The 27,791-nt window shown below is 41.0% G+C and overlaps 1 protein-coding gene across 1 annotated transcript; it reads left to right on the forward strand.

Annotated features, from left to right (window-relative positions):
- The first annotated feature begins 22,390 nt into the window (after positions 1-22,390).
- On the forward strand, positions 22,391-27,573 carry KCNA4 (potassium voltage-gated channel subfamily A member 4). The gene has a single exon (XM_063438186.1). It carries the CDS (start codon positions 22,626-22,628, stop codon positions 24,804-24,806), a length of 2,181 nt encoding a protein of 726 aa, XP_063294256.1. The 5' UTR covers positions 22,391-22,625; the 3' UTR covers positions 24,807-27,573.
- The last annotated feature ends 218 nt before the right edge of the window (positions 27,574-27,791 follow it).

Here is a 27,791-nt window from a genome sequence, read left to right on the forward strand (position 1 = left end):
ATACACAAAGAGCGCACAGACCTGCAGCCCCTGTGTCCGTTCCTCCAGTGTGCAGGTAACATGGAAGACAAAGATCAGCCAATGGATTATATTAACGCGGGAAATCAGGAAGAGGAAGGCAAAACAAGAACCGAAGGACAGCTAAAAACTGGGCTGAACAGACATTAAATTAAACTGTTTGCTTTAATATTTAATTTCATCCTGCATATCCACCACCCCCATCCATTCCTAACTTATTGTCTGTATTAGCTATTGAAACTATTATTTATTTAAGTTAAATCATTTTGCTCAGTGCATTTTCTTATTTAATGATAGAAAACAGTTATAACACTCGTGTAATATTAAATTCAGAGAACAGTGGAGTATTATAGGAACACTCCAAACATAGCTAATAGGATCTAGTTAAACAAAGTAAAAATTTAAAAAACTGTTATATTAGCTGTGCTATTAATAGTAAGTTATGTATCTTGTTTGTTTGTCATGTAAGAGTATTAACAAGTCAAGTACAATATACCATTATTTCCTATTCACAATATCGGTATTTTTCCTATGCTTTGGTGATATAAAAGGCAGGTAGAATTTACAAGAAAATCCTTACAAACAATAAGAGCTGTGAGATTTGTGGAAATAATTGCCTATAATACGTTCTAATAATCATACAATGGATTATATCTGACATGATATCACAACAAGGGATCTGAGTTTGTGTTTGTTTATTGTGTTTTCTAGACAGGCACTATGTAATATATTCATTGGAAACGTTTGGTTCTAGTGGAGTATTACGCTAGCTGATCAGGAATATAATAAAAATCCACCCAAGTGACATTATCCATTTAATACACATTAATGCAATCGAACTTTAACAGATGTCCGTCAGATCTCAAATGTTAGGATCACTGTATATATATATATATATATATATGCACTCACGGACTTGAAAAAGTGAAAACAGGATTTTCTTTATTCAAATAGCTGTCACATCATCGTCACACCAACGTTTCAGCCCTCGTCTGGGGCTTTCCTCAGGATGAACTGACAAACTTGTCAGTTCATCCTGAGGAAAGCCCCGGACGAGGGTTGAAACGTTGGTATCACGATGTTGTGACAGCTATTTGAATAAAGAAAATCCAGTTTTCTCATGTATTTATTATTGATGGTTCTGGCTTCTTAGCACCCGGCATTTATATTATTGTTTGGCCTGAGTGCAAGGACACATTTATATTTATATATATATATATATATATGTATATACACACACACACACACACACATATACATATACACATATATGAAAGTACAAGAAGTAGTGCAGCACCTAAAGTGTCTGTAAAAAAATATATATAAAAGCAGGGGGAAAAAAAGGGAAAATATATATTGTAGTATGTCCAAATAAATGTCCAATCACCAGGGGACTTATGGAACAGTTTACCAGGAGTTGGAGCCCAGTTGCAGAAGATGGCACAGGAAGCAGGCAAAATCCAAAACACAGTACAGATTAAGGGGAAATCCAAAGGCAGGGTCAGATGAGAAGCAGAAGTCAGGGCTGGCAGCGGAGTAACAAAGTCGGTAAAGCAGGCAGAGGTCAGAGTCCAGGAAATCAGTCAGTAGCAAATCAAAGATCTGTCAGGAAACACCAAACAGGCAAAATGACCAGATCCTAGGTTTCAAGCAGGGCTGGCTTTTACAGCCTGCTAATTAGGTGCAGCTGACCCTAATTGGAAAAGCGTTGCAGGTGGATCAGTGATGCTTAATCCAGGGCAAGGTGGTCAGGAAGCAGAAAAATGCAAACAGAAACTGAAGCCCCCTGGTGGACAGGGGAAGTCTGTGATTGGACAGCCACAGCAAATCTGGCCGGGGTTACAAAGGCTAAAGACAAGAGATCTGCAGCACGGACAGCACGGCAGAGAACCTGACTGGGATGCTGGAGCTGTGAGTTCCAACCCAGCCAGGTCTCTTAAAGGGGCGGCCACACCTTGCTTTCTGCAGGACTCGGGCTGTGCCGTGACAGAATAAAACAAAAGAAATACACTCACAATTTCCTTGAGCTAAAATTGTAGCTCCAACTTGAACGCCTGGGCGGAACAATCCCCGCCTATGGATATAGTGTGGTTCTTGGTGGTTGCACTCACTCAAATGGTGGAAACAAACTCAGCTCTGCGCATACGGGCCTAGGATATTATAGTGTAGTGCCAACTTGTAAGTAAAGATGATGGTCTTTTCCCTCCAGAAATATAGGAGAAAAAAGAAAAAGAAAAACCAAAATAGTGTGTACCGTAAGGCACAGAATACAATTAAAGTAGTGAGAAATTTACTCACATTTGATGGAGCAGATGTGGACTGCTCTATCCCTTGGGCTTGGGTGGTACAATCCCCACCAGGGATACGGTAGTTCAAGCAGAATGGCAGCAAAGGTTGGTCCAATAAAAAAGTACTTTTATTTAAAAGTAATTAAAATAATAATATAAAACAGAAAAAAATACACTCAAAGTGAGGTAGATAATATTAATAATAAATACACTTAACGTGTTTTACCTGGCAATAGGCTTTCTCAAAAGTGTTTTACAGACATGGGGAACCTAAACAGCTTAAATAGGGGGGGGGGGGATTTGAAAAATCATATCCAAATATATCCATAGGCGGGGATTGTTCCGCCCAGGCGTCAGGAAATTTTGAGTGTTTTTCTTTTTTATTCTATTTATTTGGACAGTGACATACTACACTATATATTTTCCCTTTTTTTCTTTTTCTCCCTGCTTTTATATATATATATATATATTTTTAAGGACACTTTAGGCGCTGCACCACTCCTTGTACTTTCATCTGTTTGTGAACTGGAAGAGAGACCCCGGCTTCGGTGATTCAGCTGCCGTTTGGACTGTTCCAGTTATTGCTTAGCGCTGAATACCCACTAGATTTTTCGATATATATTTATATACCGGTATTTATTAAATATATAAATATAAATGTAATTTTTCTACTCCTCCAGTTTTTCCCTCCAATTCTCACTTTATCTGTGAATAAAATCAAGATTTAGTGGCTGCCCCCAAGCCATTAATCTTCTTTTTCCCCATCAATCAGCTCTACTTTTAGTGGCACGGATGGAATTCTGAATTACAAAACTGTTCATCCATTTCCCATTTCATTTGTTTCATGATTCGTACTTATAGCATATTTTAGAGTTAATTCAGGAGAACCACTGAGTCACAATTAATTTGAAACCAAGTGCACTTTAATTCAAATCTCGAACTTTGTAAGGCATCGGCAATGGAAGGGTACTGTACCTTTAATTGGGACACTGTACCTTTAATTGTGGCACTGATGGTGCTCCTATGCTGTATTAAGAAATGCACCGCCAGTGCCCCAGCCAGCTGTTAATTGTTATATTTTTGGCATATTTGCAAGGTCTACTCACCTCGAATTCCAGCATCGGATCCTCAAGCCCTCCTCTGTGATTCCTCCTGTGGAAGGAACCTTGTCTGACTGAGCTCCTGTTACCGACTTTTGCTAAGATTTAAGGTCTTCTCTTTTCTCAATACTTACTTGACCAATTGGACTTAGACTAGGAAAGTTAAAGAACTTTGAGACTTGGATTAAGCCCTCCTGGTCTGCAATAACAGACTTTGAGTTTTTCTTAACCCTTTCTGCCAATTAAGGTGACAGGCCCGTGGATTATAATAATGGGTTCAGAGTTTGGATTAAACCCTTCTGCCAATTAAGGTGACAGACCCTTTGATTATAATAATGGATTCACAGCTTGGATTAAATCCTTCTGCTGAATTAAGGCTACAGACCCCTGGATTACAATGATGGATTCAGAGCTTGGATTAAATCCTTCTGCTGAATTAAGGACAGACCCCTGGATTACAATGATGGATTCGGAGCTTGGATTAAATCCTTCTGCTGAATTAAGGACAGACCCCTGGATTACAATGATGGATTCAGAGCTTGGATTAAATCCTTCTGCTGAATTAAGGACAGACCCCTGGATTACACTGCCTTCTGCCATCATTGTCTCCCGTAGTCTTCAAGAGTTTAAGAAGTGCCTTAAAACCCATCTCTTCAGGAAAGCTTAGGAGATGCCCAATGTCGCTGGCACAGAGCTCTGTTAATAATACATCCCCTATTTTATGCCCCGTCCCAGGTTAGATTATTATTGGGGAATGTGTGTTCTTCAAGATTTCCATTCATATTTTCACTTAAACTGTATCCTTTAGAAACAATTTTAACAAAACACTAAGAGGATTATTCACTAAACACCCATTTTGTTTCAGATAGCCAAGCTTTGGTGAAGTGACATTTCAAGACGGGAAAAGCTTTTCCAAAAAGCCTTTCCATGTTTCAAAATGTAAATCAGAGAGCTCTGATTGGTTGGCTTACACTGTCTGGTCTCTCATTGAGCCCATGGGGGCAATATGGGGGTAATTGTTGTTTTTTACATTTTAATACATGTTGGCTGGCTAGGAAGCACTGGACAGCCGCCACGTAGTTCTCAATCACGCCACTGAGTTCCAGAATATAGCGAAATAACAGCAGTGGGGATTTCTATATTACATGGGTTTTTGTTTTTTTTAAGTAATTTTAAAAAAATCATATACCGGTATATAGATACAGACTTTTTATACTGCCCCCTGCCTCCCTCCCGCCCATTGGTTACTTTTTCTAACTTGATCTGTGAACCAGATGGTAGCAATATTTATATTATCTTACAAAAAACAAGGTGCACTGTGACTTTACAACAACATTTTCAGTGTGTGTCAATCACAATAAATCAAATGTCTAATATAAAGTGCTTTCAAATTCAGAGTGCACTTTATCTAAGTAATATACTGAAGTGTACAAAACAATTGTGCAATTTGTACATAATTACTGCCAAAGTGCATAGTGCAAATCAAACGTACAATACATTTGCCAGATCCATTCAGTTTGATATAAAAGAAAAACATAAAAAAGATAAAACATAAAGTGCAATTCTGTTAATTATATAAGTAAGTAGTGTAACATAGAGTAAAGTCTGCTCAAACTGTGATCAGTCCAAGAGGCCACCTTCACTGTGGGACTGAAATATGAAGAATTTGATAAGCAGCAATGTCACAGATAGTTTTTTTTTATTAATATTTATGTTTAAATATATCTTAATCAAGTCCTTTTTTTTGTCAGATATTGGTTTTTAAGTGAGTGTTTTATGGGCTATTGCACTTTTTAAGGTGCTGCTTATGGTAATAATTTTTCAAGTTATTATACTTTGTAAAATAATTTTAGCACCTTTTGTCACTTGATTTTGTGGTATATAACATTTATATTGAGTTCTATGTTTATTATATTTATATATTTTGCAGTACACTGATTGGCCCATTTTTGCTCCCTTTTCATTTGTCCAAATCATGTTTCCTGCAACAATTGCACCAACAAAATTCATCTGAACTGAAACCAACACATGGACGTATCCCAAATCGACCAATGCTCATTTTTTTGTGGGTAAATGAATTCAGCCGAACCGATTAAGTTCTACTTACCAACTTACCAACTACTGAGCTAATTCAAGGAAATGTTTAATTGTTCTGTGGTATATACTTAGTTACAGCAATAAACTTGGAAAAAATAAATAAATAATCTATATCTATCTATCTATATATATTCCAGTTGTGACACTAATAGTAGTCCCAGTTCTGATAGGATCCCTCGGGGCTGTGACTCCCACGTTGGGGGAATGGCTTCAGTAGATTCCAACTGGGACATCTGAGATCGCTGCCCAGAAGAGTGCGGCTCTAGGAACAGCTAAGATACTGCGCGGAACCCTCAAACTCCCAGGAATCTGATGGAGTACACACCACAAAGGAGGGGCTGAGCAAATTAATATTATATATATATATAAAAGATGACAAAATACCAGAGTATTGCAGTATGCAATGATACCTTTTTTATTGGACTAACATAATATTTCAAAGACAAGCTTTTGAGAGTTCCCTCTCTTACTCAGGTATTGCTTCAGACCTGAGTAAGGTATCATTGCAAACTGCAATACTCTGGTATTTTGGCATCTTGTCTACTGGACTAATACGGCTAATCCAATTTACACTTTATATATATATAAAATTTCCCCTAGAAAAGGGTTGCCATTTGTTTGTCTTTTACAGGTTTTATTGCCATTACATTGTGTCGATGTAGCATCTGACGTATCACATTTGACTGAGCACTGTTTGATTTATTACTTTGCTCGACATTTAATATAATTACTTTTGGGTATTTCTAATTGATTGCATAGAATCATTAATATAATTAGTCTGCACTAGATAGTGTATTATTTATCTTATTTTTCCATGTTCCCCTATACACTGGAAGAATGACAAAGGTTGAGGTTGCTGTGTTGAGAAATCACAATGTTTAGGGAGTTTTACAGCTATCAGAACTTTATTTTTCACTTTCTGAGCGCCTTTTCACATTTGTTTCTCAATAGCTCTGAATAGATCAACAAGCAAAGGACTCATTGTGTCTCCTACTTCATCCAATCATTTTACCTTATAGTATATCTACTAACGATGAAAATAAGCCAAGACTAGCCCTTTAAATATATATCAGTTGCATGGCATGCTCCTTGTCCTGCACATTACCATGGCAACCATATGCCATAATCTTGTGTGATGTCACAATATTGTGTGATGTCCTAATCTTACTATGTCATAAAGCAATCTTACTTGCTTTAGTCCTGAGAGTTGGCTTGGTTGTGGAGTAGTTGGAGTGAGGCAGGTGAGAATTTGCAAGAATGGGGAAGAGAAAGCTATTTATGAGTCTAACGGTGGTGAGAGCAAAAACAAAAAGGTGAGGGAAAAAAATGTGCAAGGTCTGAAACGGAGGAGAAAACAGGAAGAAAGGATGGATCTGCACAAAAAATACACAACATTCTGAATTTTAAAACAGACACCAAATGCATGTGGCCGAATGTTGCAGATTTGGTCGGTTTAAACGAATATGGCTTTCTTGTTGGAATTCAGCCATTTTCACCAAAGTTTGTCTACGTGAACAAAATGTGGTGTTTAGTGAATAATTCTTTTTGTGTTTTGTTATTACTCAAGGATACAGCTCCTAATAATAATATAACCTGGGACGGGGGAGAAGATAGGGGCTTTATTATTAACACAGCTCTGTGCCAGCGACATTGGGCACGTCAAACCTAGCTCAGACTTGTAGTAATACACTTGTTATTGAGATGTGTGGTACTGATTGAATATCACCATGGTCAATCATGAAATGATTAGAGGGGACTCGAAGCACCATAACCACTACATTATGCTGAAGTTGTTATGGTGGCATGATTCTTACGGTGCAGTTCCACTGTGTTTGAACAATCAGACGCTTAAATGGAGAATTTACTGGCTGAGAGTGTTAGAGAGTTCCACTCCTTATCCAATGAATTCAAAACTTGGGTAAAATTGCTCATTCTAATGCAAGAGGGAAAAGTCCTGTATCTGTGAAGAGGGGCAAACCGTGCAGCAGTTATGGTGCCAAGAGTGCCCAGGTGCCCGCCGTTATAAGAATTAGAATGGTTTGACTTATAACCTGGGTCTGCCAAGCGCCCCCCTGCACCTCCACCACCAGCTACAGGAGAACTGGAAACTCTCGCTTTGGAGCTTCCATTAGATCTCTTAAGCTAAGTCCTGCAGTGCTATTTCATTGCTGAATCACTGGGAGACCTGCATCACTGGGAGACCTTCCCGTTCTCCTGTAGTGCGGATTAACAAATCAAATCTTTCTAAAATGGTTGGATTACGTATAATAGGGGGTGCCAGGACACTCATGGCACCACCATAACTATTACATAATGCTGTAGTGATTATGGAGTTTGGAGTTTTTCTTTAACAGTAGGACGGTGCCAGGGGAGTCATGACACCATAACCACTACAATGTGTTGCAGCAGTTATTGTCCTTATACTGTTCCTTTAAATATTTTTTTTGCTCACTGGTAATAAAAAAATATTATTATTTTATCTATAGAACATCAAAATATAGAGATTGATACAAGCATTTTATCATCATAAAATCTGTCTGTATGTCTGTCTGTCTATACATCATGTTACTTTAATAAAGTGGTATTTAACCATTCTTTAATAGAGACTTAAACTAGGTACATAGCAACACTAAATTTGGACCCTACCTTTAGCTTTAACAGTAACTTAGCAACATATTGTTCAATTGAAAATATATATATCACAAAATTAATTGTCTTTGAACTTTATATCAGAGGGGACCTACAGCACGGGAGAAGGCCGCGTAAACAATATATTGTGGCCAGTTGCCCGGAGATTGATCAATAGTGATGTGTCTGTTCCATCCTTTGGGAAACAACTAAAGCAGCAATTTTGGGTCCTGAACCAAGGAACATGACGTTACGCAATGCTCTGCACGCAACGCCCCACAGTAGCTCTCTTAGTAAATAGCTATATTTAACCCCTAAATATCATATGATTTGCCAGGACTGTCAAGATATCGTAGACTTTGCCTAAACCCTTGTTTTAAGGGGTTAAATTAAATTTTTTATTTTCGGTTTTAGATTGGCAGAATCTGATTAACCCTTTAACATTTCATATACCAATAAACTGAGCACAATGCGACCAAAAGTGAAAGTGATAGTAGAATAGTAAATGAATACAGTGTAAAAGAATGACTCTTTGGAATTATATAACAATATCATACATTTCTAGTATACGTACATATACAATGCTTGCTGTTTCATAATACAAGGGAAATATGCAACACAAGATAACACCAATTGGAAAACGCTGGACTAATGCTATATTTTTCCGGGATGAATCTATTCCACCGAACCAAATTGTTTCGTCTTAAGTTCTACTTAGCAAATACTGAGCCGTACCCGGTGAAAAGTTGCATTGTTCTGTAGCCCCTGCCGCATATACATAGTCACAGCAATATTACTATGACAATGTTTCTAGAATGATAATATAGATATATAAATAGGACTCAAGCTATATGCTCTCTCTTACTCTCTTTATAAATTAAAAAACAGTTTAACTTCTACAGGAACTCTCCAAGCACCATAACCCCTCCCTCTCTCTCTCTCTCTCTCTCTCTCATATATCTATATCACCTCTCAACAATAAGGGATAGCAATTAAACTCAAAATATTTGGCATCTCCTGATCATTTTGGGGTACACCATTTTGGATAGGATAGACACTATTCGAATTGGGGGTTTGGAAACCCCTTGGTCATTTTCATTTATTTAAAGCATCCAACTAATTCAGTGTGTAACGGATCGCCTGGTACCCCGACTGAGTACCTCCATTAATGGATGCTCCTAGTGCTTCCTGAGGACTCCAAGCACTCTGGCAGACGCCACAATCACCGAATCCGAGAAACCTTTTAAATTCTCCCAAGCATATGAATGCTGTAGACCATTGAATAGGAACCATACGAATAGGTTTGTACTCCTAGCAGTCAACTGGAACAGCATGCAATAAATCCTTAATGTAAATGTAATATGGACTGACAGTGAGAAATAAATATACCCAATGGGATGAAATAACAGTAGGGCTGCGTCACATACAAGGGAGCGACTTATTAAATGAAACCGAAAAGATATAACTGGTATGTGAGCGCTCCAATTAATTATGCAGATCTACATAACAATCAAGATGAAAATATCAATAAACTTAAAAATGACCAATCTCGCCGAGATCACCACAATGACCACCATAAACCACAATTGAATGTACTGGGTGAGTCTTATCTGAATCAGAATACTCTACACATATATATGAGTATAACAAAATATCATTTATTGTATAATAAACCAATCATAAAAAATGAAACAACATCTCAAAACGTCCAGTATCAGATGTAATCGTGATGAATAGTAAGGGGCCCCTTATTCATATTCTTGTCGACAAAGGACTGATGTAAAAAAATCAGAGATGTGCACATTAGCATAAAAACTATATGTGAACTCAAAAAAGTTCAAGCAGTAGGCTCCAGTCCAGTCCGTGAACAAATATATATAAGTGGATAAACGGATAGTGCCCAGACGACCAAGCCGTCTTACGGAGTAGGAGCTCAAACACCAGCCAAACACCCTGGTCAAGACTAAGAGGGAAGCGATAGGGATGGCCCCAAAGGTGAAAAAATCACATCCAGATATGGAAAACTATGGGGATATCACTTCAGCAACTTACCCTATCCGTCCGACCATCGGGTGAGAAACTGGGAGCACATAAACTCCAAACCGTGAGGGCTGCAGGAAAAAGGCCGTTCTCGCCAGGTCGCTTGCCGAAAATCAATGGCGGGTCGTAAAGGACGAATCGGCTGGGAAGTTCAAATCCGTCGGCGGTGTGGTGAGGTAGCAGACAGCACGTCTACGCGTTTCGTCCTAGCTGGAGGACTTTTTCAAGACAATGTCTGCTGTCTAAGAGCCGGGTTTATATACCCACTCTTAATTGATTCATAGAATGGTCATGATTGTTAATTGATTCACAGAATGGTCATGATTGTTAATTGATAAACTGAGATCATTACAGATCTAAAGTAAATGGTCATAATTGTTAATTGATAAACTGAGATCATTACAGATCTAAAATAAAATATGCTGCAAGTGGATAGAAAAACACAAAATATAATAAATAAAAACATATATCCTTATTAGGACAATCTCATATTATTAACATCGAAAAATTATATATATATAGACATAAAATAAAGATTAAAAATATATTTTTATTTTTACTTTTATTTTTACTAATAAAGTATTTCAATCTCAAGTTTAACAGAGATAATTAATCAATCTTGATTTGTGAGCCTTTTTTTTTTAAAAATAATAATAATGATAATATAGTTCAATTGTTTTATAAAAATCTGTTATTTATATATATTAGATTAGGAACAAGAACATTAAAATAAATGTTGAGCACTATATTTTTGTATATATATTTATATGTATAATTAAGAAAAAGAACATTGGAAAAAAATGCTGAACACTCATATAGGATTCATATAAGTGTTAAAGAGACCATGGGGTCTAAGGTGAATCGTAATATATATGTGGTTCCCGATTCATCCTCTCCCACATATAGAGACAGTGAAAGATCTTTCACTCACAGGGACAAATAAGTATGTCTTCCAAATTTTAAATGTTACATTCCACTTCTTCATTTAACCCATTAGGAGTAAGTGTGTTGAGTCTAAAGATCCATTTAGTTTCTGCTGTAATTAAGGCTAATTTTCTATTGGGTATATTCTCTGCAATATGCTCGATGCCCATTACTAAAAGCTGTGAAGGGTTACTGTCATGGGCCATTTGGAAGTGTCTGGCTACTGGAGATTTTTTATCACGGTTGCTGATGGCTCGTCTGTGTTCCCTGAACCTGGCTTTTAATGGTCTCGAAGTCTGACCTACATATAGCAAGTCACAAGTACATATCAACAGATATACCACAAATGAGGTATTGCACGAGATTCTAGTGGTTGTATGGAAGTTCTCATCTTTAGAGGAAGGGGGAAAATTCTTTTTTCCGTGACATATGTGTTGGCAGGTTAAGCATCGGGTGGCACCACATTTGAAATTTCCTGCTTCACATAATATCGATGTTTGATTAGTTTTTGCAGTCGGAAATTTGGAAGGGGCCAATAGGTTCTTTAGATTCCTATTTTTACGGAATGTTACTCTGGGTACTTCAGGGATACTGAAACGAAGCCATGGATCCAACCGCAGAATAGACCAATGATTGTTTAGGATATGAATGATCTGGTTGTACGCCCTATTGTACGTTGTCGAGAAGATGGGACCTTTATTCTGACCCACCTCTCTAGTACTGATGTGAAAGTCTATCCTCGGTTTAGGTCTCCTTATTATCGGATGATTCTCCAATAGAGATAGAATCTCCCTATGTTTGACTGAGGGGGAAGGTGATGAAATCAGTATATCAGCTGCAAATAAATCCTTCCCCCAATAATGAGACGACACATCACTTTGGGTTAAACAGGAACTCTGGACTGGCACATCCAGCCTGGCTTTTATTACAAACAGATACATACAGGACACTCCCAGGGGGAGGATGAAATTAACCAATCACATACATGGTTCAGCCCACACATCCCCTCCCCTCAGATAACATTAAACCCAATTATCCGGTACACTTTTCCAGCCAAGTTCTGGATGTACCCCAAAAAACGGGGGTACACCTTTAAATCCAGCATCGCTGGATAGCCCTTATTCAGGGGGACAACATTTCCAAAATTCAAGTCATTCGGATGAATGGTTCGGGAGATATGAGGTTCCAAAGATTTGACTGACCGCATGGGTAAAGTATCCGAAAACAGTTCCATGCATTTTGGCCCTGCGGTCGGTCACAAACAAGTGAATGAAACAGACGAATTACTGGTGTTATAGAGACTAGGGGGGATTCGCATGAATCCCCTAGTTCGTGAGTTTCTTTCTACCGAACGGCGGGCCGTTCGGTAGTTTCCCCACGAAATCCTGGAAGTCTGGAGGTCTCAGCGGTGTTTGCCTAGTCGAGTGTCCGATTTTAGTTCCAGACGCTCGACGGCAAAACACCGCTGTTCGGTAGTTTAAGATGGCCGCCGCCACGTGTTCGGCTCCCGAATGGCAGCCACCCAGAGGACACAGACCACACTGCACTGATTGCCAATTACCCGTTTGCAACATTGTTGCAAACGGTAATTGGAGGCACACTCATTCCTGGGTGGTCTGGTTGTTCGGTAGTTTCACTCAATATACTGAATGGAGTGATTCTACCGAACAATCAGTTGAATGCTGCATACAAATCACCCAGGTTAAACTTAACACATATATGAATACATATATAATATGAAAGGCAATATACTGAATATGCTTCACAGTCTTAAAGGGACAGTAGTCCCAAAAGTCCCAATCTGTCCATAGATGAGTTTAAAAGGGCCAGCAACAGCAATATACAGTATAACAAGCCCAAATATAAATCTTTAAATGTACCAGTTTTCCAGGGGCCATAGTCAGCGGGTAAGAGGCAGGCAGCCAGGCCCCTCCAATGCCCAGTGGCGGGGTGGGTTCCGCCACATTTCTCCCCTTTCCCATTTAGACTATCCAGACTCCAGACCTCCAGTCGGTCTGGGGCTCTGATAGTCGTCTGGCTGTCCTCACAGGGGGTAGTTGTCCAGATGGCCCCCGGCCACTTGTGTCCAGTTGTAGGTTCAAGGCTTGAGGAAAAAGTAACCAGGGTGTCCTCTCCCCTGGTTGAACACAGCTGTGGTTGGGGAACAACGACTGTCTCCCCTTCCGATATTTTGTCTGGCTGTTGGGGACTAGGACCGACTGTCCCTATCCCCAGTGGTGTAGGTGCAGAGACTACGGTCCCATCTGCACGGTTGTGGGGTTTACTGTCTCCCCTTGGTGTGCTAAGCTGCCGCTGGGGAGAGGGAATGACAAACTCCTCTCCCTGAACCGTAGACTGCCGCTGGGGAGCAAGGACGGCTCCTTCAGCTCCCTGTAACTTGGGCACAGAGACCACGGTCCCATCTGTGCTGTTGTGGGGCTTACTGAAACATAGAATGTGACGGCAGATAAGAACCATTCGGCCCATCTAGTCTGCCCAGTACTGTCTCCCCTTGGTGAGCTGTGCTGCCGCTGGGGAGAGGGAATGACCAACTCCTCTCCCTGAACCGTAGACTGCCGCTGGGGAGCAAGGACGGCTCCTTCAGCTCCCTGTAACTTGGGCACAGAGACCACGGTCTCCTCTGTGCTGTTGTGGGGCTCACTGTCTCCCCTTGGTGTGTTAGGCTGCCGCTGGGGGGCAAGGACGGCACCTTCAGCCCCCTGTAACACGCCCTGCCGCTGGGGATCTGGGCCAACTGCCCAGCCTCCCTGTAGGGCCGGCAGAGAGACCACGGTCTTATCTCCACCTGCCATCTGTGGGTCTTCCCAGGACCAGTCGATAAGGTCCCCCATTTCTGGGGCTGGTTGGGCAGTAGGAGGTACTAAATGCAGGTCTCCTACTGGCGGGCTTAGTTGTTGGGGAGGGGGAACAAAACTCACCGCTCCCAATGGTGTACAGTCCAGAAGCCCCATCAGGTTAGAGACAGGCGGTGTCACTGGATCATATGAGTCCGCATAATTCTGTTCGATCTCCCACTGCTCTGGTGGTACTTGTGGGGTATATGGTAACTGACTGGCGCTGAACAGGTGTTGGTAATCCTGCTCCAGCTCCCATTCCTGGACAGCCAGTTCAGTCAAGTCTGGCCTTAGGTCCTCGGCCATAGGGAGATCCAGCACGGCTTCTCTGTAGTCAAATATGTCCCAAAGCCGTGACTCTGCCGCACTCCCAAATTCTGGTTCTGCAAATGTCCCCCATAATAAGCCAGGGCCATTATAATCCTCGCCCTCGGGTTTGCCAAATTTGGCCATTCCAGGCACCCGCTGAACCGCGTACCAACGTAGCGCTTGGTATGCGTCCTCGAGACCCAGTTCTCTCCATGCCAGTGAATCAAGTTGCATCACCCATTCCTCCTGAGCCTGTTCTCCCAGCATAGGTACCCGTAGGGCAACTCTGGATTGTAATCACTGCTCCTTGCTGGGGAGACGCTCACCTCGCCAACGCTGGACACCCTCTAGGGTTTCTTCCCACATCTCTTGTCGGGCGCTCTCACTGCAGTCCAACCTGGTTGCCTCTACTATTGGCTTTACCAGTGGCGCCAAGAGGTTCTGTAACCTCCGGTTAAACTCCTCTTCCACCTGGAGCACTGTCCAGGGACTCGCTGGTTCTATGCCACTCCATAATAATTCCTGTGTCTCCAGGGTGTTGTTCCTCTCACACCAGGACGCCATCCCACTGCTGCCACCAATGTAACGGATCGCCTGGTACCCCGACTGAGTACCTCCATTAATGGATGCTCCTAGTGCTTCCTGAGGACTCCAAGCACTCTGGCAGACGCCACAATCACCGAATCCGAGAAACCTTTTAAATTCTCCCAAGCATATGAATGCTGTAGACCATTGAATAGGAACCATACGAATAGGTTTGTACTCCTAGCAGTCAACTGGAACAGCATGCAATAAATCCTTCCCCCAATAATGAGACGACACATCACTTTGAGGGTTAAACAGGAACTCTGGACTGGCACATCCAGCCTGGCTTTTATTACAAACAGATACATACAGGACACTCCCACGAAGTTTCCCCACGAAATCCTGGAAGTCTGGAGGTCTCAGCGGTGTTTGCCTAGTTGAGTGTCCGATTTTAGTTCCAGACGCTCGACGGCAAAACACCGCTGTTCGGTAGTTTAAGATGGCCGCCGCCACGTGTTCGGCTCCCGAATGGCGGCCACCCAGAGGACACAGACCACACTGCACTGATTGCCAATTACCCGTTTGCAACATTGTTGCAAACGGTAATTGGAGGCACACTCATTCCTGGGTGGTCTGGTTGTTCGGTAGTTTCACTCAATATACTGAATGGAGTGATTCTACCGAACAATCAGTTGAATGCTGCATACAAATCACCCAGGTTAAACTTAACACATATATGAATACATATATAATATGAAAGGCAATATACTGAATATGCTTCACAGTCTTAAAGGGACAGTAGTCCCAAAAGTCCCAATCTGTCCATAGATGATTTTAAAAAGGGCCAGCAACAGCAATATACAGTATAACAAGCCCAAATATAAATCTTTAAATGTACCAGTTTTCCAGGGGCCATAGTCAGCGGGTAAGAGGCAGGCAGCCAGGCCCCTCCAATGCCCAGTGGCGGGGTGGGTTCCGCCACACAGTGTTGATATTATGTTTACAGGATTACTCCAGGCTTCATATTCACTGCAGCCCACGGTAGTGGTTGTAATGTCAGGAGTACCCAGGCTTAGCTCCCCAGTAAAGGGGCAAACTCTATCGCCATGGATTCTGACTTCAGCAGGGTTACCGAAGCCGCTCCAGTCGCCATTTATTGGCAGAGAGCATCAGATGCCATGAAAATGTCCACAGAACTGACATTAGCTAGCCCACAACTCTTGATACCCCAATGACGCTGCCGGAGGTTATGTTACACACTGCACAAACAGACTCTAAGCACCACGCACTTCAAAATCACCAAAGTGGCCATGGCACTAGAGTAACCCTTTACATCACAAGTTTTGTTTTCAAAAATATCTGTAAAATGTGTTCACTTACCTCTTCTCCCAGGGAGGGTTCGCAAAGGCAGTAGACAACAGAACTACAGTTTTTCCAAGCTGTTTTCAGATTTACCCCCACTGAAAAAATGCATAATTAAATGCTTACATGTTTTGTGGTATATCAATTAAACAGTGATTTGTATTTATTTTGTATTTGGGCAGTGGAGTGTCCCTTTAACTGAATGGCCCTCGCTATCATCACTGAGTATAGGGAGCTGAGACAAGAGGCAGACAACACTCCCACGTTAATTTTGTAATTGCAATTTTAGAACAAAGCATGACAGATTTTTTCTAATTTTAAAAGGCTTTCTTCAATGTCCTAAACATCCGTACTTTACAAATTAGTGGGGATCAAATAATATGTTTGTGATTCTTTACGGTAGCTTTGTGCTGATAATAGCCCAGCTGGATATTCAGTAATTAATTATATTGGCTGTTTCCTTGCACTTTGCTTCCAATAACATGGAGCCCCAGAAGGGCTCTGTGTCTGGAAACCACTGCCTTAGATAATTTATTTATTTATTACTGTTATTTATAAAACGCCAACAGATTCTGCAGCGCTGTACAATTAGTGGAGAAACGTACAATATACAAAGACAAATACAAGAGGTAGAGAGAGCCCTGCCCGTAAGCTGATATCTAGCCATTGGAATCAGGCCTATTCAGATTCCAACATCTGTAACTACATGAGCCGGTCCTACTGATGTATGGGCATTTCAGTTTTCAGCATGGCTTACTGTTGGGAGTAACCTACTCCGTTCTCTTTTCATAAGTGGCAATAAAAGATGCTGGTGTAAATGTAATACAATTTAACCCCTTAAGGACCAAACTTCTGAAATAAAAGGGAATCATGACATGTCACACATGTCGTGTCCTTAACCTCCCTGGCGGTATTCCCGAGCGTGACTCGGGGTTAATTTTCGCTGCCAGAAGCGGTAACCCCGAGTCACGCTCGGGGTAGATAACAGAGCTGGCAGCTTCCAGCCCCCGGAGGTAAGATGTACTTACCTCCGCCGCGATCCGCTTCGGGAGGACTGCCTCACAGCCCAGGCAGCCCTCCCACGGCAAATCAGGCCCCCGGGGGCCATGTGATCTCTCTCAAAGAGCGATCACATGGCCCTCTATAGCTGGCTGTGGATCTGCCAGCAGGGGGACTGTTTGAAATATCAGACAGTCCCCCTGCTGGTGGGAAGTATAAAAAAAAAATAAAAGACAAGTGTAAAAATAAATTAAATATATTTTTATATATATATAATATGTATATATATTATATATATAATAGATGTACATATATATATTATATATAAATACGTATAATTAAAATAATAAATAAATAAAATAATAAAATAAATAAATAAAATATTGAAACAAAACTTAATATAAATTATATATGCATATGTAATTTCATTCTAACTGTATTTTGTTATTAATATATATATATCGGTAACAAAATACACTTAGAATGACATTCTATATATATCTATATATATATAAAATACAAATAACCGCAAATATATATATATAGATAAATACATATAATTACATAAAAGATTACATTAGTATACACGTAGAATCTAAATACCTATAAATGCATATATATTAAAATTCTACATGTATATTTAAATAATCTTTTAACGTAATTATGTGATTTGATTAATTAAAATTTGATTGACATGCCTGACAACACAGGGAGAAAGTGCAGAGAATTTAATTCGCAAGCACTATATTTGACCCTGTAACTCTCCAAGACACCATAAAACCTGTACATAGGGGGTACTGTTTTACTCGGGAGACTTCGCTGAACTCAAATATTCGTGTTTCAAACTGGTAAATTGTATTACAACGATGATATTTTAAGTAAAAGTGACGTTTTTTGCATTTTTTACAAGCGAACTGCACTTTTATGGTCTATATTATTGTTGTAATATGTTTTACTGTTTTAAAACACTAATATTTGTGTTTAGTGAAGTCTCCCGAGAATAACAGTACCCCCCATGTACAGGTTTTATGGTGTTTTGGAAAGTTAGAGAGTCACATATAAGGCTTGCATTTCATTTTTTTCACATTGAAATTTGCCAGATTGGTTATGTTGCCTTTGAGAGCGTATGGTAGCCCAGGAATGAGAATTACCCCCATGATGGCATACCATTTGCAAAAGTAGACAACCCGAGGTATTGCAAGTGGGGTATGTCCAGTCTTTCTTAGTAGCCACTTAGTCACAAACACTGGCCAAATATTCGTTTTTTGCTTTTTTCACACAAAAACAAATATGAACGCTAACTTTGGCCAGTGTTTGTGACTAAGTGGCTACTAAAAAAGACTAAACATACCCCACTTTCAATACCTTGGCTTGTCTACTTTTTCAAATGGTATGCCATTATCGGGGTAATTCTCATTCCTGGGCTACCACACCGTCTGAAAGGTAACATTACCAATCTGGCAAATTTCAATTTGAAAATGGAATGTTCTATATTTGACCCTGTAACTTTCCAAAACAACATAAAACCTGTTAATGGGGGGTACTGTTGTACTCGTGAGACATCGCTGATTACAAATATGTGCATTTTTTTTGCAGTAAAACCTAACAGTATTATGACATTCACAGTTAAAATGTCAGACGGAAATGCAAATTTAAAAAAAAATCTTATTTTCTCACATTTTTTTTACTTTTATTCATAATAAATGATGTTCCATATATGAATAGTTAATGATAGATTAAAGCCCTGTTTCTCCTGAACAAAATGATATATAATAAGTGTGGGTGCATATAATTTGAAAGAGGGGAACTACGGGTGAACAGACATATAGCGCAAATTCCAGTTTTTGTTTACGTTTTGTTTTGATCAGAACGTGCACTATTGACTCCGTCCTGAAGGGGTTAACTTCTCCTTGCGATCCAGCGATGTCCCCGCGCTGTGATTGCCGGTGAGAGCCCCGGCGGATGCCTCCATCTGACTTCCTGGTTCCGTCTCTGTGAGCCGCAGAGGCTCATGGGGGCGGAACTGGGCGGGTAATTCAAATGCAAAAAAATGGTACCCCTTTTGGTACAAAATTCCTGACATAATCATAACGCCAGGGAGGTTAAGGGGTTAAGAATGGAACTGGAATATAGAGAAAATACTTTCTGGCCTCTTTATTAATTACTAGTTGAATTAATCTACTATATGTATGTTGTATAATGCATTAAAACATTTATGCAACTTCTCACGGAAAAATTACATACATTATTTTTTTTTTGTCAGTTTTCCCAAATTCTTTCTGTAGTCCAGATTTCTTCTGGGAAGAAATAAACAATTAACAAGAAAAAAAAAAGATACAAGTTGGATCACCAAAAGAAAAAGTAAACGTAAAAATGGCTTCATGTGTACCTGGATGAACGCATTGGTTTAAAAGACAAAGTTGTGCAAATTACTTAACAAATAATTGTGTATAAAAAGACACGTTACAATTTTAGATTAGTTACGTTAAGTTAAGTATGTGAAAGTTTACTAATTTAAAATTTCAGGAGCAAAACAAACTGGTTTTCTTTCTAAACAAATAATTCTTCACGGGTGTCAAGTCTCCTTGTAGAAATGTGGCCGTGTTCTCTCTTGTCACGTAGTAGTCGCAGATTTATTTCTTAAGAATAATGTTTCACAGCATTGCCCTCAGTAAAATGTTTTATTAGAGGGATATGCATAATTTAAGTTTAGAATATTTTCTTCAATAATTAATTTTTTCCTTATGCAGAATGACAACTATTTCCAGACAGGGTGCAGTTCTGGGTTATTTCCACTAGAGGCTGACATAGAGCTGGGGATCCCTGGGAATAAATCAGGCTGGGCTCACTCGTTTGTCCTTCAGTGGTATACAAACACAATTGGGATTTGGAGTGTTGCAGGGAGACACAGCACTTGTTCCAATAGCTGCCTGATTTATAGGAAGAAGCCTCCTTAGTATTTAGAGGTGATCACTGGATGCAGACCCTCCTTTGGATGTATATTAAAAAAAGCAACTGTGCTTCAGATGCCCTGGATGTTGCCTGGAAATGATAGTTAGAGATTGGTCCAGCTGAGAGAAGAGGTTCAGAAACCGTGCATTAAATGCTTGTTGTGAGAGATAGCCTTGAACATTTATCGCTTTTGTCAATATGACAGTCAGATGAGGACATGGGTATACACAGACGCGCAAGCCACCCACCCACCCAAAAAAACGATGGATGGAGATCAGATTTTCAGAATTCCAAGCAAAATATCATTGTATCAAAATGAGCATCATTTCTGCCTTGAGATGCTCAACTCTGGCTATTAATCAGTGATGCTGTCTCCAAAATAAGAGAGCTGGTAGACAAGGAAAATGTATGCATCACCACCTAACCAGCAGTGCCCCTTTCTACCCCCAGATTACAGATGCTCACAGCCTCCTCTGAACTGTAAGTAAATCTTTTTGCTTTTATTATTTGAGAGAGGAGGGGGAGGGGGGGGGGGGGGGGGGTCATTGCAAAAGGGAGAAAAAAAAGATGTCGATGTATGTTTATTTTTTTACATATAGGAGCAAGTGATTAGCAACAATATTTAATGGGTGCCTGCAAAATCCAGAGTGCCTTTTAAAGGGGTTTATTATGCAATGCACCCCTGAATTATTTGTTAACACGTAAGATCACAGGTTTAGACATTATCTTTTTGTTGTTGTTTGTTTATTATTATTATTATTGATTTGTAATGGCTTTGGGGGTGGTATACTATGTATCACTGTATTCACTGGCAGGTGCAGTACAGAATGTAGCACCTTTGGAACCTCTTGAAACAGCTGTCAATCATTATTCTGCTTCAGGAGGTCCATCAGTCCCTGCAGTAGAATTGTGAGTGCCCCCTTTCCACCCCCAAACCCAAGATGTTCTACATCAGTTGTGCTATCTCTCATTCCACAGGTTGTATGTAGCAAAGCCAAGAAGGCAGTGTTCCATTTCCCCAGCCTGCCTTGTATCTAGATACACAGCTACACAGACAACAGACAGAGGATGGGATTACTCGTGGCCTGGTATCTGGGCCAGTAAGATCACCCCCTCCCCAAGTTAAAAAGCTGACAATTTGTCACAAAATATAAAGAGTCACTTGATGATCAGCGTGTTAGATGTACACTATGTGAAAGGCCTGCCTTCATGCATTTTTATTAAAGTGTATTTTTTCTTCTCCATCTCTTTTGTGTTACAGGCCGGTGATCTACAAGGTGATGCTGTGAATCAAAAAGGGAGATACTGTATTTTGTGTTTATTTTTCCAATGGAGACCAAACACAGATTATCCCCTGCTGTTGTCAGAGATGCTTTGCCTGCAGGAGGAGGTGGTAATCAAGGCATGGGAGAATCAGTGTTTACAAAGTAATGGCTGCTTGTTGCTGCAACTTGTTACCCCCTGCAGATGTCAGAAGGCCAAATTATTGCATATCCCCTGTTAGAATAATGATTATATTGACTGTGGTCAAATGAAGTGGACTCTGGAATATTTATTTTGTGAACAAAAACAAGATCATTATCTCAAAGGATCCTGAACTATGGATGATTAACACAAATAATTAAAACCACATCACCAAATACTTTATCCTTTTTTTTTTTAAATTGCAGGATTTAAAAAGTGCATCCCTTGGTAAAAAAAAATAATATTTTACACACACCTGGATTTTTTCTTTGCTTTTACTTCTGGGCATTTTTCATTTTTAAATATCGCAAATGGATTAGACAACCAGGAATTTGTATTGTAATTTATGAAATGTTGGCAAAGCTGGAGTTTGGCAAAAGGAGCTGTTTCTAGGAGAAATACCTCGATTGATACATTTGGCTGAGTTCTTCAAAGAAAGCTTGTAGCTTAATAGCAAAATCCTCTCTAAAGAAACCATAAGAACCCCCCCCTGCCCCCTCTGGGAACCATCACTGTATGTGTCACACACCATCATTTTTAATATGTTTTGCTGCAATCTTCATTTACACTTTGGATCAACTTCACGTCCTGGGTACCACTTTGTGCAAAACCCTTAGAAAAATAACTAAAAAGGAAAAATGTTACTCCATCCCAGCAACCATAACAACTACCAGTGACATTACTCCCAGGAAACACTTGCAAACCATGGCTTTCCAATACCTGCACTGGGTCTGGTGACATTATTTTGAATTTATTATAAACACATATCTCTATATTTGATTTTTTTTCACTTTTCCTGACTTGGACTGCAATGGTTTATTTTTATTTTGGATTTATTTTGACACCTGGAAGTTTTGTGAAAGTTTACTGATTTGCCATAAAGTTCTGTCCAGACAGTCCAGACTAGGAGTGGCAGTCAGTGTGTGTGTGAGAGGGACAGCCATGGGTGCTGGGTGCTGCCCCCAGCTGAGGAACCCCCTGACCCCCCACTAGCTGCTCCCTGCTACACACACACACTCAGTCAGCCAGCCAGCCGCGGGAGCGCGCCTCACACCCAGCAGAAGATGGAGGTTGCCATGGTGAGCGCGGAGAGCTCGGGCTGCAGCAGCCACCTGCCCTACGGCTACGCCCACGCGCGCGCCCGGGAGCGCGCGCGCCTGGCCCACTCCGCCGAGAAGGCAGCGGAGAAAGCCGAGAAGGCTGCGCTGGCGGCACAAGAAGGCGGGAACTCGGTGGGCGTGGCCTGTCACCCGCAGCAACAGGCGGGCCGCGTAACCACCACCTCCTCCCAGGGGAACAGCGGCGGGAGCGCGCGGCGCGCCACCCAGTCCCCTCAGCAGCAGCCGCCGCTGTCAGCACCACAGCCGCCCTCAGCGCCGCCGGAGGAGGAGGAGGGGGGGGAGCCGGCACCGCAGCACCGGAGGAAGGCCAACCGGCGCAGGCACTTGTGGCCCCTGGGCGGCTGCAACAGGTGGAGGAGCCGGGGCCACCAAGCGGGCAACGAATGCAGCGGAGGGGCCGGCGGAGGAGGAGCAGGAGGAGAAGACGGCGGCACCTTCCCCTCGGAGCTGGCTCCCTGCGGCTCTGAGGAGACCATGCTGCGGGAGGACGAGGAGGACGAGGAGCGGCTGGGCGGGCTCTACCTGTGCGGGGGTAGTAGCCCCGGCGGGGAGCGGAGTCCCGGCGGCGGCGGTAGCGGAGGTAGTCCCTGCGGGGAGCGGCCCCCCGGCGGAGGAGGTTATCACCCGGTGTACAGCGAGTTCCAGTGCTGCGAGCGGGTGGTGATCAATGTGTCCGGCCTGCGCTTCGAGACCCAGCTGAAGACCCTCACCCAGTTCCCGGACACCCTCCTCGGGGACCCGGACAAGCGGATCCGCTACTTCGACCCGCTCCGCAACGAGTACTTCTTCGACCGGAACCGGCCCAGCTTCGACGCCATCCTGTACTACTACCAGTCCGGCGGCCGCCTCAAGCGCCCGGTCAACGTGCCCTTCGACATCTTCTCCGAGGAGCTCAAGTTCTACGAGCTGGGCGACCAGGCGCTGCTCAAATACCGGGAGGACGAGGGCTTCGTGCGGGAGGAGGAGCGGCCGCTGCCGGACAACGACTTCAAGCGGCAGGTGTGGCTGCTCTTCGAGTACCCGGAGAGCTCGGGGCCCGCCCGGGGCATCGCCATCGTGTCCGTGCTGGTCATCCTCATCTCCATCGTCATCTTCTGCCTGGAGACCCTGCCCGAGTTCCGGGACGACAAGGACCCCCTGCTCCCCCCGCTGGGCCCCGGGGAGGAGGCCTCGTCCAACGGGACCCTGCCGGACACCAAGAGCCCCAACACCGCCTTCAACGACCCCTTCTTCATCGTGGAGACCGTGTGCATCGTCTGGTTCTCCTTCGAGTTCGCAGTCCGGCTCTTCGCCTGCCCCAGCAAGCCTGGCTTCTTCAGGAACATCATGAACATCATCGACATTGTGTCCATCCTGCCTTACTTCATCACCCTGGGCACCGAGCTGGGGCAAGAGCAGCCCAGCCCGCAGCAACTACAGCAGCAGCAGCAACTACAGCAGCAGCAGCAGGCCAGCGGGCAGCAGCAGCAGGCCATGTCCTTTGCCATCCTGAGGATTATCAGACTAGTCAGGGTCTTCCGCATCTTTAAACTATCCAGACACTCCAAGGGGCTACAAATCCTGGGGCACACGCTGAGGGCCAGCATGAGGGAACTGGGGCTGCTCATCTTCTTCCTCTTCATTGGGGTCATCCTCTTCTCCAGTGCTGTCTACTTTGCGGAGGCTGATGAGCCCACCACCCACTTCCATAGCATCCCCGATGCCTTCTGGTGGGCTGTGGTGACAATGACCACGGTGGGCTATGGGGATATGAAGCCCATCACTGTTGGGGGCAAGATAGTGGGTTCCCTGTGTGCCATAGCAGGGGTCTTGACAATAGCACTGCCCGTGCCAGTCATAGTCTCCAACTTCAACTACTTCTACCACAGGGAAACAGAGAATGATGAGCAGACTCAAGTGACATCCAATGGGGAAAGTTGCCCTTACTTACCCACCAATTTGTTGAAGAAGTTAAAGAGCTCCACGTCTTCCTCCTTGCAGGACAAGTCAGACTATCTAGAGATGGAGGAAGGGATCAAAGAATCTCTCTGTATAAAAGACAAGGCTAGCCAGGGCACAGGGAATGGGAATGAGACCATTAAGTATAACTGTGTGAATTTAAAGACGCTGGAAACGGACGTGTGATTAGAGTGAAATATATTTTTAGAACTTAAAGTCTATTTATGCATTGAAGAGTGCAGTGATATATTTAAAAAAAATATATATATAATGAAATATGCAAATCTAACCTGAAAATAAACAGCTAGGTTTCAGATTAGATATGAAATAAAGTGGCTTCCTCTTGTAAGAACATACCTACTTGGGACCAGATAGATGTTCTTTTATACAGAATGACTACAGGAATTGCAGTGCCTGTTCCTTGGCTTTGTTTTTAAAGCAGCCCATATAAATACACATTTGCATTTGGGTTATTTACAAGTGAATATTCCATAGCTTAGTGTGGTAAAGCTATTCTGAGAAACATTCATCTGCAGCATTTCATACTGTAGAGAGGAATTCCTGATGCCTTTTTATCATGGGGCTCTTTTCCCCTATTCACCTCAAAAATATATAGAATTAAATAAATGTTTGTCTCTCCTTGTGTGACTGCCGTGGTTTAAATGTACCCATTCAAATTTTGTTTACTTGGGTGCTGATTATATATGGGCATTTCCTTTTATTTTTTGTTATTCAAATAATTCCACATTTAAATTATTTAGGGGAACACTAATTGCAGGGAGAAACATGTCAGTTTATTTGGAAAAGGACTGTAGGTACATTGGGCATACTATAACTTGACAAAGGGGTCTATTTACTAAACAGTAAATGTTTTTTTAAGTTCCAACTTGCAAAATGTAGTTTATAATTTGGACTATAATTGCCTAAATTTTGCAAATTGGTTCCAACAACCTACTGTGAAGTGAATGGATTCCATAATGTTCTTAGAAGAGGAAACCCAAACAGTTTTAATGAAATTCTTAAAAGTGGATTCCACTATAATGTTCTTATCATGTTAAACATATCAAGGATAGTGGTAGAGTAAATGGGGAGGGGGGGGGGATGAAAAGTGCTGTTTCAAAAGATATATTTTTTAAAAGAATGCAAGTGTTTTGCACAGATATGAGCTAAATTGCTGTTTTAATTCATCATGGTGTGTGAGTGTGCAAGGGTAAAATTTGGCTTTCAAATATATTTAAAATTTAAGTAATCTATATTTTTTAGTAATCATGTGTATAAAGGAAGTGAAGTTATTTGTAAAATCAATATAATGGTTTAAATGAACCAGCGCAAACCTTAATAGTACTACTATTAAACTCATGCAGCTATATACCATTTTAATCCTGATTTTAGAAAAAAGTAGTCTTTCCTACAATGAATTTACTATGTGATGTAACACACAAAACAGCTGCTTGTATCTTCGTTTGACAATAGCTTAAACAAATAATTGTTTATCACAAACTGTAAGGGCTGCCAACTATGCACATTTATTAGGTTAAACTAGGGAAAGACTTCCATCCGCTGCATGTCCTACATATGTAGGGAATGCTTTCTTCGCACTATAGGATAAGCTGGATAAATAGATATTTAAAGAGACGTCGTACTGTGAACCATTTCTGTAAATTTAAAGTTTTAAGACAATCATTAACACAGGACTTAAGTGGCATCCTGTTAAAAATTCTATATATGTTAATTATAAGATTGTTGGCTTTAACAGTAGATATTCTAGTACTAAGAAGTGTTACAGGTTTGTGAAATGGAGCGTTATATATTTTATTACTTTTATTATGTTTAGCTTGTCATATAAATATGGAATAATGAATATGTAAGAGAATTTTATTTTTACATACATATAGATTTTTGTTCAACATTTAAACAAGTTAAAAAAAGTTTGACAATTCTTGCTTTTATTGTACTGTACAGTAGGCCTTAATCTTAAACGTATACATATTGTACCAAAGCCCACATACGTGAATGCATCAAGTTTTCTATTTTATTAGTAGATAAATTATATTTAATACATTTTATTAGGAAAAACAATCACATACAAAGCAATTGGCTGGAAAGTTATATTGTGCAATTATTTCTTAGAATATATTATCTATATATTCTGCAAGATTTGCTTATGTGCCTACATTTTCGTTTGGTTTACAGTGGCGAATGTCTTGTTTTAATATTGTGGTTTAAGTTAAATGAAAACCACATTATTACAAAAATCCAGTTACATTGCTTAGCGTGAATGAAGCATTCCATGTTATGTAAAGTACAACTTGATAATGTTCAGAAAAATAGGTAATTTTATATCTCTGTATCAAATTAGAGTTCCCCTTCTTTAAAAACCGTTTGCTTCCAGAGGGGTCTGCAACCATTTAGGAAGAGTTAACTTGGCAGAACTCTAATGCTGTTTAATATGTGAACCTAAAGGGACAAAATAAAATCTTGGGATATTCTGGAAACTTGGTTATACTGCCATGTCTTTAGTATTGGTTTACAAACAAAATACATATCTGCATGCAACGAAAGTGCAATCAACTGTTCATCTGTTTCAAAAGTTCAAACATTTTCACAACCTTGCGCAAATCATTGTTGCAAATGTTTGTTTCTGCAACCATGCTTTTGCGCAGAAATAGAAAAATAAAAAGGAATACATTCACCAACCTTTACTCAGATGTCAGTCTGGTGGGTGTTGGGTAAGTACATTATTTATTTTTTTTGCTTTTGTTTAAACTGGAGTTTACCATCTCAATATGCATAATTCTGAATTCAGCCTCATCTTTTAGTACATTTCTATGTAAAGCAGGACTGGTGATTAATAATGAGATTGTTCATTTTTTAAGTGTACACTGTCCTATTGCAATCATGTATTGCAGACAACTAGATTATAATGGAATTAAATGGAACATCTCGAATGGAATAGGTTTACTGTAGTTTATTAATCCTTAACACTGCAGAATGTTTCTCTTTAAATATACCGGTAATTCAGTTTTTCTGTTTGGAGAGCTGTGTAAAGCTATGTAAACTAAATGATGCTGAATGCTTCTGCTTTTGCCCAGTGCACAGAAGAACACTCATCAGTTAAGAGGTTAAGTACATTTACACGAAGACATTGAGACATAATAAACTCGCTGTACT

Source organism: Pelobates fuscus, chromosome 12 (assembly GCF_036172605.1).
Source record: "Pelobates fuscus isolate aPelFus1 chromosome 12, aPelFus1.pri, whole genome shotgun sequence".
NCBI classification, from domain to species: Eukaryota; Metazoa; Chordata; class Amphibia; order Anura; family Pelobatidae; genus Pelobates; species Pelobates fuscus.